The 17,657-nt window shown below is 41.8% G+C and overlaps 1 protein-coding gene across 3 annotated transcripts in view; it reads right to left on the bottom strand.

Moving 5' to 3' along the window:
- GALNT9 (polypeptide N-acetylgalactosaminyltransferase 9) overlaps window positions 1-17,657 on the bottom strand; it is a 128,350-nt gene that overhangs the window by 46,054 nt on the left and 64,639 nt on the right. For 2 of the 3 annotated variants that reach the window (XM_066199744.1, XM_066199742.1), the window contains one exon: window positions 16,291-16,408. In XM_066199744.1, coding sequence (XP_066055841.1) covers window positions 16,291-16,408 — 118 coding nt within the window. Of the gene's footprint in view, window positions 1-10,230; window positions 11,796-16,290; window positions 16,409-17,657 lie in introns of those variants that run through there. The other variant, XM_066199745.1, reaches the window with a different exon arrangement.

Below are 17,657 nucleotides of genomic sequence, written 5' to 3'. Positions count from 1 at the left end.
AGAACAACAGAAGCAGTTTGGTTTGTTTTCCCCAGCAAGAAGAAAAATAAAATCAAGATTTCCACAGAAATAAGCTCCTGAATATATAAAAATTAATAACAAGGCACTAACTGTTTCTGTGCCAAATGAGAGAGTGGGCAATGAAAAGCTGTTCATTATGTTGGTGCCTGGAGAACCGAATACACATTCTGGGAGGGATTTTAAAAATCACCTAGTGCTCCTGTTAGTGTCCTTTTTCAGTGACAGCCATTTCACAGTTGCTCAGGTGATCTTAAGGATTCCCCCTTTTTAGCACCCAACCTCTGCCATCAGACAACTCTCCGTCAGAGCTGAAACACGTAGTGGGGCAAGCAGAAGACACTGCTGTTGGGATGGTGCCAAAATGTGTTTTAAGAAGATTCCTGTTGCTTTATTAATTTCAAGTTCCATTGAAAAACAGTCCTTAGTTACAATACAGATACCCCTGCTTGCAAAGGTTCATAAAGCAATCTTGGTTGTATGCAAAACATCTGTACTCTGTGTGCTGTTATGGCCATAAATCTGTATTATGCTCCTCTGCACACCAGTATTTATCTTTGTTGTTTAGTGCACCTCTGCACACTGGAGAATTCATTAGGAAAACGACACTGTCATGCAGCGTGGCTATAAATTAGTGTGCTGCTGCCTGCAGAAATGCTATTGATTTTGCATGGCACTCCCAGATTTGCATGTTTGCCAGTTAGCTTAACCATCATACCATCACGTATATCAAAAAATATCCTCAGTAGTTGAGTCTGCAGCCCAGCTAAAAAGGTACATTCTGGCAAAATGTGAAGCTTTCACAGAATGCCAGTGAGGAAAAAGGCCCCAAAACCAATCAGCTAAGTGGCTTAGATTTAACCAAGCATGGAAAAAAACAAAGGGAAATAAAAGGACACTGCTACACCCAGGGGAAAGGAAGGAAGACCGTGCAGGACTGCTGGAAAAGGGTTAACCAGGAGATGGAAGACAGGAAAATCCAAGGAGGAACATCTGCTTGCAAGCCGTGGTTTTTGCTATCCATGGGCTGCAGCTGCCTTGGCATTTCCACCTGTGACAGGGACACCCCGTCTGTCGTCACTTGGTACAAAAGCTGTAGTTGGCTTTGACTCGTTGGCAATCAACTATTGCAGGAGACCCAATTGATCACATATCATGATTAGCCAGATAATTTGCTTCATATTTCCATTAACGAGCCCAACAGGCATGATTAATTGCCGCAGGGGGTAGAATTTCAGCATGGCTAGTGGGGAACTTGCTTTGTAAAACTGTGAATCCCATTACTGTTAATGGAAATTTAACAGCCAAATCCCCTGTGGATCACTTAGAAAAAATTACCCCTTAAGGTTAAAGGGGATTTCATTAATATTATTCCAGGATGCTCTGATTTAAAAATACTGTAAGTCTTTAGTGTCACACAGAAATATGCATCCCACTGTTTTTTGCATATCCCTCATTATTATATCACTTTACCCTTCTCAAATGGAATTTCAAAACACAGTTCAGCCTATTGAAATGTAAGGCACATTAAGGGTAAATTTTCTAAAAGTTATCCAAGGAGATTTATCTGCTAAATTCCTATTAATATTAATGGAATTGCCCAGCCACATTGCTTGACACTACTCTGAAAATGAACCCCAACAACAATTTATCAGTTTTCTTGGTCCTTGATGCCTACATACAGCAGAACTTACACCACATTCCAGCTCAGTTTTGGGCTGGAAATCTGGATACCACGTTGTCACAGCCAATGACATCTAATGCTTCATCTGGCACTAGTCTGAGATGTAGACAGAGTCTTGAAAATGACTGTCTGGAGCCAACACATGGATGTCACTTGAACCTAGCTAAAGGATGCGTAGAAAAGTGTTAAGTTGTCACTCTAGAGTGCCTTACTGACTGTCAAACACTAAGAAACACCGGTGACAGAGTGCTCCTATTGTTGGGCAGTCAAGTTGATGGAGAGTTAAGTTCCTCTGAAATTCAAGGCTTATGTTCCCCAGAAGCCAAAGCCCATTAAGACGGACACCAAAGACCTCTCAAATACACATGAAACAAAAGCATAAGTGCAAACCTTGGACAGTGCGTCTCAGACTGACACCAATCCTTTGGATTGGATTTAGCTGTTTGAATGTCAGCAGGGTTGCAGCGTGTGCATGGGCTCACTCGTTTAACCTGCACCATGACCATTCAATGAAAACACAGCCTTGCATGCAGGCAGCTGCCTGTGCACATCTATTTGACAGGGTGTTCAAATCATGTGGCATTGAACACCCACAGGAGCTGCTTCCTGAGACACCCTCTAGCAACATTTTACTGACATAAACCAAGAGAAATCTACAGGTGATTGCTTAAGAAAAATAAATAGGTACTTTGATGGTTTGGTTCAAAGTGAGAGAAAAGACTGACTGGAACAAAACTCATAAGCTGGCATAGTTAGTGCCAGCCACAGCTTGATGCCACCACAGACAAGTTATTGGAAAAAACTCTGACTAGTCTGGGAATACTCATGCACAGTATGGGAACACTCATACAGCTGAAACATCCAAATTAATCAACAAAATCCACCTGTCTATGATATCAAGCAGTTATTAGCATTAAAACCATCCCTAGAATAATTTGGCTGCCCTGGATATGAAGAGGGATGCATCTAGCCCAAATGCCCAGGATTTTATGATACATGGCACAGTAAGGACTTAAACTTTGTTTTCTGTTCCACTTCTACACCCCACGATTGTTTTTGTACTAAAAGTGTGTCCATATTATGCAATCTGCTCCTTGTGAAGTGTGGGGCCTCAAGGTCTGTTTTCATCAAGTGGGAGCAAGGCAGCATTGTATTCTCATTAGCATAATTCTGAGCTACTTTGTCCAACTACCTGAGGGGAATGAGCGGATGAAAAGACAGGCAGCATTAAAAAAACAAGCAGCCACACAGACAAAGAGAGACCAAAGGAGCAGAAGAGACAATCGGGCAAGAGATAACCAGAGGTATAAGGGATAGAGCAGACAAACATGAGAACAGGATTCATTCTCAAGACCTTGAGGGTTTCAGAGGCTTCTCCCTGTGCATCTGAGTCTGGCTTTCCTTAGACTCATTAATCAGATTCTATTTACATTCACCTCTGTGTTATTTCCTGAGGTCACTATTTCAAATTTTTCTTTCAAACGCATAACACCTCTAGAAGTCTTTACTCCACTATCTTTCTACAGTCAGAGGGGATGTCAAAAGAAAGTTCTATGATCAACAGAGGGTAATTTCCCTACAAAACATAAGGCCTCTTCTACTTTTCCTCTGAATTAATTCCTGTTCAAACTAAAGCATTTCCTTTACATTCTCACTCCACATCACAGACAGGACACCTGGTTAGTTGTTCATGCAATTAAGAAGGCATCTATATTTTTCTACCCCAAGTAATAGGTTTTCCCCTTCTCATCTAGTCTAGGCTTCTCCTATTAAGCAAGAAACTCCTCAAACCTCTAATGCTTCTCTTACTTTGAACATCCATTGTCAAAGACATTTATGAGCTTTCCTGGGAGTTGCTAAGGTACTTAAGAGGTCTGGTGTCCACAGCAGCACTGAGCTCATAAGTCACTGGCACAGCTAGAGGAGAATGTGGAACATAAAGGCCTGGTGGAGCTGAGCCAGGAAAGGCGGAGGGAGGGATAGGAGAGTGATGAAATAGAATGAGATATGTTGGCAAGAGCAGGAGACAGAAGGTGGAGAAAAGTCTAAAGACTTGCCAGAAAGAAAGGATTTAAGGCTGGGAGAAAAACTGAAGCAAGGTGGGAAAATCGTATGAATTTTCAACACCGCCCTTGGACAGCGCAGGATGATTTGGTCCTGGCCATTCGTCTCACACACTGTAGTGGCTCATCCCCACAAAACACTTCCTTTGTTGCCAACTCCATGTGCAAAATGCAAAAGATAGCCAAACCTCCAAGACTGCCTTAGAGAGGATTTAATGAGCGCTGCTTGCATACCACACCTGCCTGCCAGGGCTGAAAACTGAGCAAAGTCAAACATGCACCTCCCTCCGCATCTCATTTTCATGGTTGCCAAGCTGGTGCCTGTCACACAACCAGCATGGTTACATCTACACCTCCCTTAGCCCTGCTTTGGTTCTGTATGTTGAAACACTACCAGGCAGAACTGACAGCAGATCTGTGTTTTCCCCAGAGACTGTTGTGAAAGCACCTAGAGATAAATAGGAATGTGGTTGACAGCCCTTCACATCTAGACTCTAGAAAAAAATGTCAGTACCCCACAAGGTATGCAGAATGACAAAAATTTGTGTAAAGATCTAAAAAAGCCATCTTAATAAGTTGCTACATTTCCATGTAGAAAGTGCCTCTGACATTTGACATGACGGGAAATGTTGCTCCAGTAAGATGGACAACAGGGCTGTGCCTAATTAAAACAGGCAGAGCAAATGGAAAAGGAGAGAAAGTAAGTTACAGGACACTGGCACATCACTGCATCTTCCTGAAGAGATACTGAATAGGGATTAATGAGGAAAGAGAAAAATGAACCACATTTCCCTCAGCAATTATTTTTGCTGTGCTTCCAGCTGGAGACAACCATGAGTAACCTGTACAGATGAAAGCACCTACAATGCTGCTGAGCACAGAATGACACCAGCCTTGGTCTGGATGCAGCTTTCCAAAATCACCTCCCACTTCTGCTGCAGCCCAGACAACACCTCAGCACAACTCCAGAGGCAAAACACATTGACTCTCAAGTTAAAAAATGGCCTAGGGAGGAGATGGGAATGAGAAGGCAAGGTAAATCTGAGTTTAAAAAGGCTGGGCCAGGTTCATTTCAAGCAGCTGGTTCTACCACAGGTAGTTTCCAAACCGACTTGACCAAGACTGCACCTCTTCTCTTGGGAAGTTCCTGGCAAAGCTTGGTTTGACACAGAATCAGAGCCATGCCCCACTCTGCTGCCCTGCCCCCAGATCAGAAAAATAATGGATATTATGAGTGGAAAACAGGGAAGCACTTTTGTAGGGATGTAAAAAATATCCTTAATAATCTCTGCAGCCTTTTTGACTGAAGATGGTTCAACTCTTATGAGCAAATCCCTCCACATTTTATTTGGCATGTGCTCAAGAAGTCCCAGTTCTAGCAATACTAATGCTTTTCTCTTATCTATTTACTTCAACAGCTTTTTTTTTCTGCAACTCCTAATTCTGGCACAATACTTCCCTGGCCCTCAAAATATAATCTTCATTCTCCTCCCTATCGCTTTGTAAACATTTTTTTTTTTCTCTAATACCAGTAATCAGAAAAGCACACATTTTGAGGCTTGGAGACACCTGCCTGCACTGGCTAATCTTCCCAGAGCTCCTCTATGATTCTCAAAATCCTTCTTGCTAAGCAATTTGCTTCTTCCCACTCAGCACCATGGCTGACCCTCTTTTCTGTCCTACCCCCCATTTTCTCATCACTGTTCTCAACACCCTCCATAGCCCTGTGGGTGCAGGATATCATCCATCTGGTGAATATTCTGTAATAGGAAATGCCCGTTCTCTTTCCCAGCCTTTTCTGTCTTGATCTCTGTCTACCCCAACTTACTTTTAATATTAAAAAAGGCATTTCTCTACAAGTAAAAATCCTTTTTAATAACTCCTTCCATTCTAACACTACACATGTATTGAAGATGTATCAGCTCCTCAGAGCACCCAAGCACTTTGGCACACAAACAACAGATTTGTATTAGTCCCTTTTAGATTATACATATGCTACTGATTATGTGTATTAAAGGGACAAATTATGTACAAAACTGGTGGCTGTATATTTATACTTAAGACAATGGAGCTATGCAGAACATTCACACTGAAAATTTAAACTCCACTGAATTTAGACGCTGTTCTGCTTTCATTTTGTAAAATTGATTGAGGCAAACCCTAAGTTCGTCTCTTTAATTCTCTTGCTACAAAATATAGCACATCCATACCTTTCTGCTTTTGGAGAGAAAAATGCTTCTGCATTTGAAATTGTGCATTTCAGATTAACTGTACATTGAAACTCAGTGTCTCAGCATAAATCCAAGTATTTCACAGAAGCCCTTTTGAGGAAGAACGGCTCAAAATGAGCACTAGTCCATGATCTCTTCATACAAATAAATATGTATACACAGGCTTATGTACACAAACACACAGATGAGTTATCAAGATGGGGAGACAGAATGTGTGCATGATGCTGCAGAAGGAGGGCATGCTTAATTAAAGGATATCAGTAAAAGAACAAGTCTAAATGTCTGTGACAAAAAGTCTGGCTTTGTGTGATGAGTCTGATTTTGGAGAGGATTACAATATTTCATTGTAGATTAAACAAAACTGAAAGTTCTTAGGTAAAGATACATGAAATAGGATCAAAACCCCCCAGCCTATCCTCAAATTCTTTTCACCTGCTCATTTAGCAGTCAACAAAAGAGAAAAACCTCTTATTAAAAATAAAATTAACTAGTGATTGACATTGCTCACGTTTGTGCATAAGAGGGAAATGAAGCATCCCAGTTACATTTTACAGGAAATCATAGAGACAGAAAGCATGTGAGTTTCTCTAAATATCACCATTGGTTTCTGAGGAAGAAGACCCTGCAAAGCCAAGGTCAGACATGCTGAAGTCAGTTGTGGCTTGACAGTGTTCAACACAGTACGACACCATATCAAAAGCCACTTCCAATGCCTTGTACTTCTGTTTTACTGTAGTTAGAGACCTGCTTGCTGTTTGTCCCCTCTTGGGACCCAGAATGCCTGAGCCCAGGTCCTTTTAACACCACTGGAAGGGTGGGGAGGGCACTGGGTGGGACAGGCACCAGAGCTCTCTCGCTTCACAAGGCACAGAAACCCAAACTCCTTCTGACACAGGAAATCAATACGACAGTCGGAGACGTGCCCTGGCTTGGCACAGAATCTCAAATGAACAAAAGGCCTCCTCCTGCCTGAAGATCATCCCCCGAGCTCTGTATCAAAGCTCACCTCATTTAATGCAAGCATCGGCAGAGGGTATTTTCCCCTCCAGGCCTTCCACGTCCTTCTCTAACATTTACTGTTTGAGATCAGTAGTCTATACAATTTATCGCACCTGTCAAGGCTAATTTATTCATGCGATCTGGCAGTAATCAAAAAGACTGAGATCGATGTGCCAGCAAACCCTGACACTTATTCATATTTTAAAGTCCTATTTGACCTTGAACTGCAGCTAACTGGAGCTGAACTGTCAGCAGCTCTCTGAGGCTGGCGGGGTCTGGCAGATCGGCGCCTCTCGGCTAAAGGCACGATGTCAGGGCAGCAGACGCTGGGGCCAGGAGCAGGAAAGGCTGAGCCACAGACAGAGGGGCAGGGAATACAGCACCATTCACAGCTCAGCGGTCACAGACCCACCAGCCAGCCCAGCACATGCACCAGCGCAGCTGATGCCTTAAGATTTTAGCTTTTCTATTTTTCAAATCCTACGCTGCATCGGTGCCTAGCTCCAAACTCGATATAAGGTGTAGTTAATTGTCTTCACATTTTGGTTAGACAAAACAATCCCTCTGGGCCTGTGATCCAAGGACACCTTACAGCCTCAGGCCCCGAAAAGTGTTAAAAAAAGTGATTTGAGGAAGGAGCAAACTGGGGGAATGTGACTTCATTACCTGAAGCTGTAATTGGAGTATTAATGCCTGATATGCAAATAGACCAAACTTATATCTGTCTGAAAAACTCGTGACCATCATCCATCTTGGGTGTAGCCTCTGCAAGGCTTTTGGCTGCCCAGGGTGTGCCCATTGAAGGCCTGTGATAAATACCCACTTTATCCTCCTAACTCTGTCTAGCCTCTGTTCTAGGAAGCCATTCCAAGGCATCACAGCTTGAGACTGCACATTCCTGATGTACAAGTGTTCAGGAGCCAATGGATTTTTTGACAAGGGATAAGAAGGGTGAGGGAAGGGAGTGGAGAAGGAACATGATGTGTGTGTGCACAGGAAGGACATTCCACGCTGTCCTCAGGACACTGCTGCCAGACTGGCCTCAAAGACTGTTCTTGGCAAGTGGAGGGGAGGCAGAGACAGAAAATGACACCACCTCCCCTCCCTGGGGGATCAGGGACAGTGATGGTGACCTGGCCACAGAAGATATATAAGAAACTCTGCAAGCCACCAGGAACCTGCCAGCACAACGTGGCAACACCAGGTGGAAAGAGGAATAGGAAAAACAGATCTCAAGAGGATTGCTTTGGCTGTGCTCTTGCACTCCTACTCAGACCCAGAAATTAGGACTCAGTCATTCCTTCTGATGCCCATCACCGTTGTCCTTCCTTCACCCAATCAGGCCCTAAAGGAACACAGGAGTTTCAAGTACAGCTCTTATAATGTATGCAGGTGCTGTAACCTCCTAAGTAATCATTTCAGTAATCATTTCAGGATTTGAATTCGGACCAATTAGTAGAGAAATACAATCAAGTTTTTTTAAAATATTTTCAGCCTGGCTCTGCCATCAGATGACTCTCAGACATCCCATGAGGACATCTTTGGAGCCTTCTGCCTCAGTTTCCCTTGGTTTAATGAAACCAAACTCATTTACCTGCTTCCTCAGAGCGTGCCAGGAGTTAACAGTCAGGACCTGCTCTGAGGTTATTGAATCATTTGCTTTTCTTCTGATAGGAAGATATTTGTGCAAATTATACTCTCTGAGACATAGAGGAAATCCAAGTGGTAGTTTAGGTAGAAATATCAAGCTACAGTTTTACTAAAACATGTGAATAAATTATTTTATCACAGTCAAAACACTTGACTATGTGATATGCAGTTGCACCCAAAACAGATTTTGCAAATGCATTTTGTTGCTTCTCTGGGTTCTCCTTGGCTGCGTTTCTCATGCTATAAATTCTGTATGTCATATTGAATATGATTTTTCAGTGATATCTGCTTTTTCTAAGCCTAGAATACAAATAGAAATGACAGTTATGTCATTTTGTGTTTGTTTTCCCTCTCTTTTAAATAGCTAACACCTTTTCATTACATTGAAAGAAAGCTACCAATGGAAAGCAATTGGCATTTTGACCAATGCTTTTGTGCACATTAAATATATGTCTAACACTGCCATGAAATCTAATCTGATGTTCATGGAAGAGAAACAATGACATATGAGAATGCAGAGGGAATTTATCCATATGAATCTAGACTGGCTGCAGCATGCAAGCAGTGAAACCACACACAGAGCTGTGTTACAATAAACATGCTAATAAAACATTTCAGCCAACCTGTTTCCCTAATTTTCCTGTGTAGAAAACAAAACTTACGAGTATAATGAAATTTTGTGGCCATAAGTATTTCAATGAAGCTTTTGTGTCTGTGCTTAGCCAGACAAGGATCTGGTTTCCTGTCCCATGCCCTGTTCTGGCTCCTCTAAGAGGAGGTGCCAGGTCTCACTCCTCTGGGAACTCTGAGGGAGAAGCACCAACTACACCTCTCACTGCTGGCTAATCTGCTGCTGCCTTCTACAGAAAATGCTCTTTCAAGCACAGTGTTAAGCTGCCTTTTTTCCATGTGTTACACACAATGCAGATAATGAGGAATTTGGCACCAAGGAGTGGACCTTTATCCAACAACACAGCTACATGAATTATTCCTTCCCTGCTCCTGCTCCTCAGCTCAGAGGTACCTGTCACACAGGTCAGCTCAACATGCTCTGCCTTATTCAGGTGACACTAGTGCAAGGATAATTATTAGACAGTTAGAGATTTCTTTACCAGACCATAAAAGGTACAGCTAAAAAATGTCATATTACCTCACAAAGTCTTCCAGGCAGAATTAAAACAAAGCCAAGCAAACCTTGGCCCCACAACTCTTAACCCTCCAAACCTACAAACTCTCAAAGATCAGCTCTGTTACCCTCATGCTCCCATGACAAAAAACCTTCCACTTGCCAGTGGTGACGATTTATACGTTTAACATCATAAATAATTGTGATCTGAACACTCCTGCAAGGGTAACACCTCGGCTGTACATTTCAACATCTACAACCCCACCTCCAGACCTGCACTCAAGCCTGGAGGAGATTGACAGCTCAGCCCTAAGGCTGAAAAGCACTTTCCCAAATGAAGTCATTTACCTGGAGGTACCTGGGGAAACCAACACAACCACACATGAGCCCTGGTCCCTGCCAAGGGAAGCACTTTGGGCTGTGACCCACACATCCACTGGCTCCTCCTCCAGAACCTACCCAGGCTGCTGGTCTGGGCTGGGGACCAGCACACAGGACACTGGTCCAAGGCAAATCTTTACTGCAACTGCAGAAATCTGGGTTGAGAGGACTCCTCCCATCTTAAGGGTCCTTTATATTTCCTAGAGATTCCTGATTAAACCTCTCATCCCCAAAAAACAAGAACCAACTGGGGAGCCACTCAAAAAGTCACTTAGGAAAGGGGCATCCCCTCTCTCTTGGAACAGCTGGTATCCTGGATCACTTTCACATCTTGGTTTTTTGTGTGGAAAAAGGATGCTTTCCACAGAACTGGTTTTTCCTTTTTTTTTTTTTTTTTTTTTTTTTTTTTTTTTTTTTTTTTTAAGAGTTCTGGGAGAGATTCAAAATGGTTCCAGAAAAATGCCAAGAAATCTTTTGCCAGGTGTGCTGGGACCAAGCTGAAGACTGACAGTTGGGCACATCTGGGTACAAAACAGCCCAAGCCAGGCTTTCAGTCATCAGCATCAAAATTTAGAGTTCTACAGATCATTTGGACTTGTGGATGAGCTGTTATTTTGCAACACAAAATATGTTGTATCAGAAAGTTTCTGAACAGCTGTAGCTCATCTCTAGTGTTTGGTTCAGTCTCATCATTAGGCAAGTGAAACCTATTTCAATCTCAACACAATTAACACACTCCTCTTCATTTTCCCCCTCTCTCTCTCATTCAGTTCACACTTGCCTCTGAAGAGGAACAAGTGTTAGATTTAGATCAAACCTGCAGGAAAGTGGCTGAGAAGAAAGTGGCAAAGACTAGGGAAGCATTTTCTTTCCTCAGTTCTTTTGCTGTTGATCTCTTTCTGAAATTTCCAGCCCTGTGCTTTGATAATGTCCTGGTACATGAAAGGGTTTGTAACATAAAATGTTACACTCGGTGGAGCGTGATGTGATATTGGAGCCAAGTGGCCAGATGCTCTTTCCTGAGCTATTTCCAATGCTCCCACTTTAGAGAGTCTTTTTAAGGGTACTCACAAGCTCCACTCCTGTAGTGCACTGGCAATTTCATGCTAGAGCACCACGGTGCCGTGTTCTGATGAAACCATTGTTTTTCATGCTGGGTTCAAGTTACCCTCAATTTAATAAAAAGAAAAATAATGAAGAAAATAAGAAAGAAAAGAGGACAGTATGGTTCAAAGAAATTGCAGACAGGTAGGGATTTGGGTTCTGCCCCCAAAACCAGGATCATACATCCCATTAAAAGTACAATTAAGGCTATATTAATAATCTGATTTCTTAACACTTGGCCTCACAATCTCAGCATTCTTTTACCTTAGGAAATACCTATACAACTGCTAAATTAAACTGGAGATGGAAAAAGGGGACAGCTTTACTTATACACTTTATCTGGAGGGTGAGACCTGGGAGATTTATCACTGAGATCTTTGCAGCCTAAGCAGTGGGGAGACTTCCAACAGCAGATTACATCACTTACTGGGATTTTGCTTAGGCAGTGTAGAACTGCTCAGAAACGTTTTAATAGCATTTAACTTCATGCTGAAAATGCTGATTTATTGCGTTCCAGTGTGAATAGGCATGTCTAAGGACAGAGCACACCACTTTTTCAGATGTCAGCAACTGTGGGGTTTTGTTAACATCATTTATGTGATTAAACGTCTTTAAACTAAAAGGCTTTAAGACTTTTAATTCAAAGCTGAATTAATTTATACTGAAAATTACAGCTTGGGAAAGGTCAAAATAAAAATTAAGTATTTTCAAATTTACCAAAATAAGAGACTTTGATTAACCTCTATTTTTGTACAATTTTCAGTTGTATTTTACCACAGCATGTGTGAAAAAATGCTGGAATTTTGAGTAACTCACCAGAACTGAGTTTCTATTTAGCTCTAAGACTTAAGGACCTGGCCTCATGAATCACACAGAGCAAAAAGCATTGTCCAGAATTCAGAATTAAAGTTTGCTATACATAAACCTTGTGACATTTTTATTATAGCACACCAGTCTGGAATCTGCATTTAAAACACTGACTGCTCAAAGGAATCTAAATCTCTTTAGCTAAAGGTAATAAAATGAGGTCAAAAATTCACTACTCAACAATCCACCATTAGCATTTCTGCTCTGAAAAAATGTAGTTCATCTATCTTTAAAGAAAGCAAAGGCAGGGCATATAACATAAGTTTGGAAAGTATAATGATTTGCTTGTGTGTGGAAGTCCATTAGGTAATGAGCTTCATTTCCTCATAAAGAGATTTCAGTGCATCTGCATCATGATTTTCTTTTTACAGTACACATAGAACTTGTGTAAGCCAGAGGTGGGATTGCATTTCTGTTTACACAACCCATGGTTTCAGCTTGGCCTCCATCACCAACTAAATCACAACACCAGGGAGCACACGGGGTCTGAGCTGGATCCTGGCTGGGGTCAGCTCTTTCCAATCCTGAGGAGCTCTGTGTTCCCAGAGACATTCCACTGACACAAAACTGGCCAAAGTTACCTGGGACACAGCTGCTGATGCTGACACTGTTACTGAGAATAAAGCAGTCTGATGCTGGCCATAAAAGAAAAGGAGTTTTACTTGCAGTTGTCAATGTGGCGACATATTTTTTTTTTAATTTAATTTGTTTGGATTCTTAATGGTGGAAGCAGTACTTAATTTCTGCTAGAGCATCCTTTAAAATAAATGCTTGATCTCTTCCCACCCACCATTACAGCTGATGGGCACAAAGTAAAAAGAACAGCAATTCATTCAGCTTATCACTGGAGCACCAGAGGAAGCGAGGGATCCTTAGTGCAATGATTAATGACTCACTATAAAAAGATGCATCATAAACTGCTCGTATTAGGTTAAATCATAAACTAGGCTTTTAATGTTTATATGATCCTTTTCTAAATAATTAAGTGTTTCTGTAGCTCCCACTAGGAATGGAACTCACTTGATGCTTGCAAACCACGCAGTTTCTTACAAGGTCAGAATTTGGGACCCCCACTTAAAGGGATCCCTGTCTTCCTCCACATTCAAGCACTGCTTGAATTTCTCTTCCTATTGGGACATCTCTCTGAACAACAGGTCAGAGAGACTATTTGATGTTCAGGAGCAGCAAAGATGATCTACCCTGAATTTAGGGTGTCTTCTTCAGCCTGTGCTCATGAAGGGCAACTCACCCACAGAGGAGTCAGCCAAGACTGGATGCTGTAATCTCCTGTGTTTAAGTGCTAATAATAACTCTCGTCAGCTTCAGTAGCTGGTTGGAGAACAGGGAGAGAACAGCACCATTTACCCTAACAGAACTCCCCTGATTTATCCAGCTTGTGGTGAAACTGCCATCTTTAAAAAATACAGTACAAGGTGACATTATGTAAGTGTCCATCTATTTCCTTATTATCACAAGCCTGAAGATATGTCCATCTCCCTTTTATTTCCCAGAACAGCTGGAGCTTTTTGTCAACCAAACCAGAATCTCTCTCTTGGCAAGCAGACATTGGCTCCAGTGTAAAGTCACCCCATCAGGAGAATGCTGCAGCTCTAACCACTGTGAAGTTTTACACAAAAAATAATAGGAGTTTAAAAAAGAGCTGCAGAGCCCTAAATATTTTCAGTAGGTATAGTAGGTACCCCCAGTCTGTTTCTGCACTGCTTATTCGCATTCATATTCAATACGGAAAATCACTTTGGTTAATTATTTAAACATTTCCATCTACGGAATTTAGAAGAGGGCAAAGCCCTTCTGTGGAACACCCAAAATCATGACTTTTTAATAAACAATAGATTTCATGGGAATTAGCTGGGTTATCAAACAGTATCCTCCCAAATCAGCTCATTAGTTTCACTGAGTTTCCCTATTTCACTTTATTAAAACAATTTAAACAAGGGTTCACTAGATGCAATGTAATCTATTTCAGGCACTCCAAGCCTAATCCCTTCTCTTTTAGCAGTAACATGATAATAGTTGCCAACAAAGTTAAAAAGGATTATTGTTACAGCTATTTCAAATAAGGATGGTTCTCAGCCAAGCATGAGCCACCACTTTCCCTACATCTTATTATTTATTATCGTATTAGCTTTTCTTCTTTACTTATTCATTCATTTGTTCCTTCCTTTTTTCTGTCTTTCATTGCTTCATATAAGCAGTCACACATGGTCAACAGCATCCCTCTGTGCACATGGGGGGGATGCACCAAATATCCCTGCATGGGGCACTGCCCCAGGCCTTAGGAAAAAAAGTGATTTTTTTGCAATTTACTTGGAGGTTCTGGAGTTAAAAAAAGCCAACTTGGTAAATTCACAGTGGTTTTATAAATAGCCTAGAGAGAAGGGAGAAGGCTCCTGTGCATTTTCACACTGTTAGTTTCTGACAGCTCTGAAAGACACACAGGAGGGGATCACACATAGGATTTGCAAATTAGGAGGCAGACACTTGTATACTACTTGCCATGATGGATCCAGGCTGGAAACACAGAGTAACAGACCTGTGCTATGGACACACAGCTTATTTCACAACAAACTCATACTCCTGTACTTTGATAAAACCTTTTCCAAACAGTAGGATTAGCTTTTCTTATAGGGAAAAAAAAAATAAACCCAAAAAACCCCACAAAAAAATCCCAACCCAAATAAAATCCAAAGAAAGAGAGCTGTTTTCTAGATCCAAGGTTTCTGCAGGCTTTAACAAGTCCTCTTTCCCTGAAACCCCGTCCTCGCTCACCTCAAATCCTTGTCTCTTCAAGCAAGTGCCATTTCATAATCCTATTAAAACCTTTGCCTCTGTTTACCAGGAGCTCTAATCGTACTCAGCAAGTTCTCCTGGTCTAAGGAAGAGCGACAGCTTTCAGATTTCTTAGGAGGCTTATTCATCAACCACGCCACAGTTTTGCCAGAGTGTTCAATCTATTCTGGGAGCAGCCATGTGGAAAAAGTTTCAAACAGCTCAAAGCCCCGCACAATGATAAAGGAAAGCTCACACAATCCTGGTAATAGCCTGACCCTCTTAAGGAAAATTGGATGATTTGTGGTAGCAGTTTTTCTGTTCCCTATGTGAATTCTGAACCTTCAAGTATAAGCAGTGTATTCACACAGTCCCACTACAAACCCCATCCCTCTTGCAATGCTGGAATAACAAATACACACCCATATGTGAAAATAAACTCTTGCTGCAGTGACCTTCCTCCTCAGTCTAATGGTGTGAAGGAGTTTGTGGCCATTTTAGAAAAGGAAAAGAAAAAGCCAGATAAAGAATGGACTAATTCGATGTTCAGTGTTTCACCATGAGCAGAATATATGCTTTAATGAGCACATTACATGCACCAGGGACATGTTACTGGGAAGCAGGGGATAAAGAGTAAAGGGAAAATAATTAAACAGTCAGCTTTATAATGAGGAAACTCTGTTCATGCAACATTAGGCGGCCTAATTTTCAAATGCTAAGCAAAGACATGTTCCTTGGACTTCAGGAGGACTTGCTGGCAAGCACCACCTTGAAAACAAGGGCAAGGGATCACAGGTATCAAACCTCCTTTAGGTCCAGGCCACAGGGACTGATGCTGTTCCAAAGTCATCTGTCCACACTTCACACTGACCTGTCCAACAGGATTGAATACAGGACTGCACCCTGTAGTTCTTATTCTATAAGGAGGATCCTTAGAGTTGTAAAATATCCCAGCATTCATAATGTGTGCGTGATGAGCACTACAACTGACTTCTACCAGCCTGGCCTTGGTTTTCTCTAGGTATTGCATCTGATAGACCACAAATGTACAACCTCAGCTAAGGGCAATGAGCACGTGGAGACTTGGAGTGGCTGTTTGCACAAGGAAAGCTACTGGGAAAGGGGAAAACCTTTCTCATTGGGTTCAGACACTGACAGGACAAACCAATAAAGCATGTTCCTGACTGTTATCCGTTCTCTCAAGGCCTGGAAGGTCAGGAACATTCATTTACTGGCACTGTCACTTCCAGATAGTGTTGCAGCATCAATTATTTCTGCATAACAGCCCATCAGTCAGACAGCAACTCCGCTGGGCCACAAGCTCCCCAGCACTCTTTGCACATGGACCCTGCACAGGGTCTCTTCTTTGCTACTCACTCTCATGCCTAATTCGATGTTTTCTCCTCCATAGACCTCCATGCCAGGGTCAAGCAGGCCAATCTCACCAAAATACTCTCTGTCCACCACAAAAGAGCATCCAATCATGGCTGGTGTCCTGCATGGAGAGATTAAAGCAAAAAATTAAGCCATTGATTAGCTATTACAGACCCCGCCCCATAACAAATTTACACAGATTAAACAGTTCTTAGTCTTCAAGTTTACATTCTAAATTTACCTAACAATCACATGGCACTTCGTGTATGCAAGAAATTCCAGTACTTCTTTATTTGGTGCTGTAATTTTTGAAGACTTTCTGTTGAATCATTCTCTAGTTAGAAGTGGTCTCAAAGCTCTACAAAAACCACACAGGGTCCTGGATACTCCTGGCTGGGCACTTCCATCTTCTTTTGATGCTTATATTTATACACCAGGATGTTTGCATTTATAAATTCAAGTTATTTGATAAAATGCATCTTCCTGATTATACTTCCCAGAGCCAAGCCTGGAAACAGATTTGCCTAAAAAATCTGAGAGCTCTCCTGTACACAGGATGAGACATATCCTATATACACCTTGATTTCACATCTTGTACCACTGAAAAGCATATCAGGCTAACAAGGAATAAATTTGGTCCAGGAACTAAAATAAAAGAAGGACACAACCAAGGTAAGGAAATTCAGTACCTTTGCAATGAAATAAGCTTTGGAGGGAATATTTCAGGTATATTTTTAAAGTTTTACCCATGATAAAAGAGGGAAGGAGTTAGGGGGAAAAAACCAACTTGCTTCATTTTCTCTTTCATGTATTTAAAGCTAAACACAGGCTTCACTGGATCAGGGCATCACTGCTTTGCAAAACTGAGTGGCTTGTTTGGGCTTAGACTCATTTTTTTTCCAGCCCTGCCTCCCCCACAATAATCCCTGGAGGCAGCTCCTTACAGGAGTAGGATGCTCCCATGAGGACGTCTCCTCCCTTCCTAATGAGGAAGGGTACTGCCAGGCTTTGCAAACTGCTCTCAGGTGCTGGAATCTCTTTCTCTGGGGGATGGATTTCTGCAGCTGTAGGCTCTGTCCATTAAAACATTGAGTTGTTAATTGAACGGGGGTGGGAAATACATTTTAGATGCAACTACATTATCATCACTCACAAACGAATGCCACTGAGGACTGTCTTTACAAATCCCTCTCTCCCTTCTAGGGTTTATTTCTTCTCATTATATATATTCAAATATAGACTTCACAAGCCTTCACAGCTTTTTCGGAAAAAAAAAATGTCTTCAGGAGTGAGCAACAACAGCAGAAAAGCGACAGAAGGAACCACATCCAGATTTTATAATTTTATACTGGACTCCAGTGTCGCACTGA

Source organism: Chamaea fasciata, unplaced genomic scaffold (assembly GCF_029207755.1).
Source record: "Chamaea fasciata isolate MVZ Bird 193981 ecotype frontalis unplaced genomic scaffold, bChaFas1.0.hap1 SCAF_18, whole genome shotgun sequence".
Taxonomy (NCBI): Eukaryota; Metazoa; Chordata; class Aves; order Passeriformes; family Sylviidae; genus Chamaea; species Chamaea fasciata.
The sequence above is the reverse complement of the archived record's forward strand: the minus strand, read 5'-3'. Positions and strand labels throughout refer to the sequence as shown.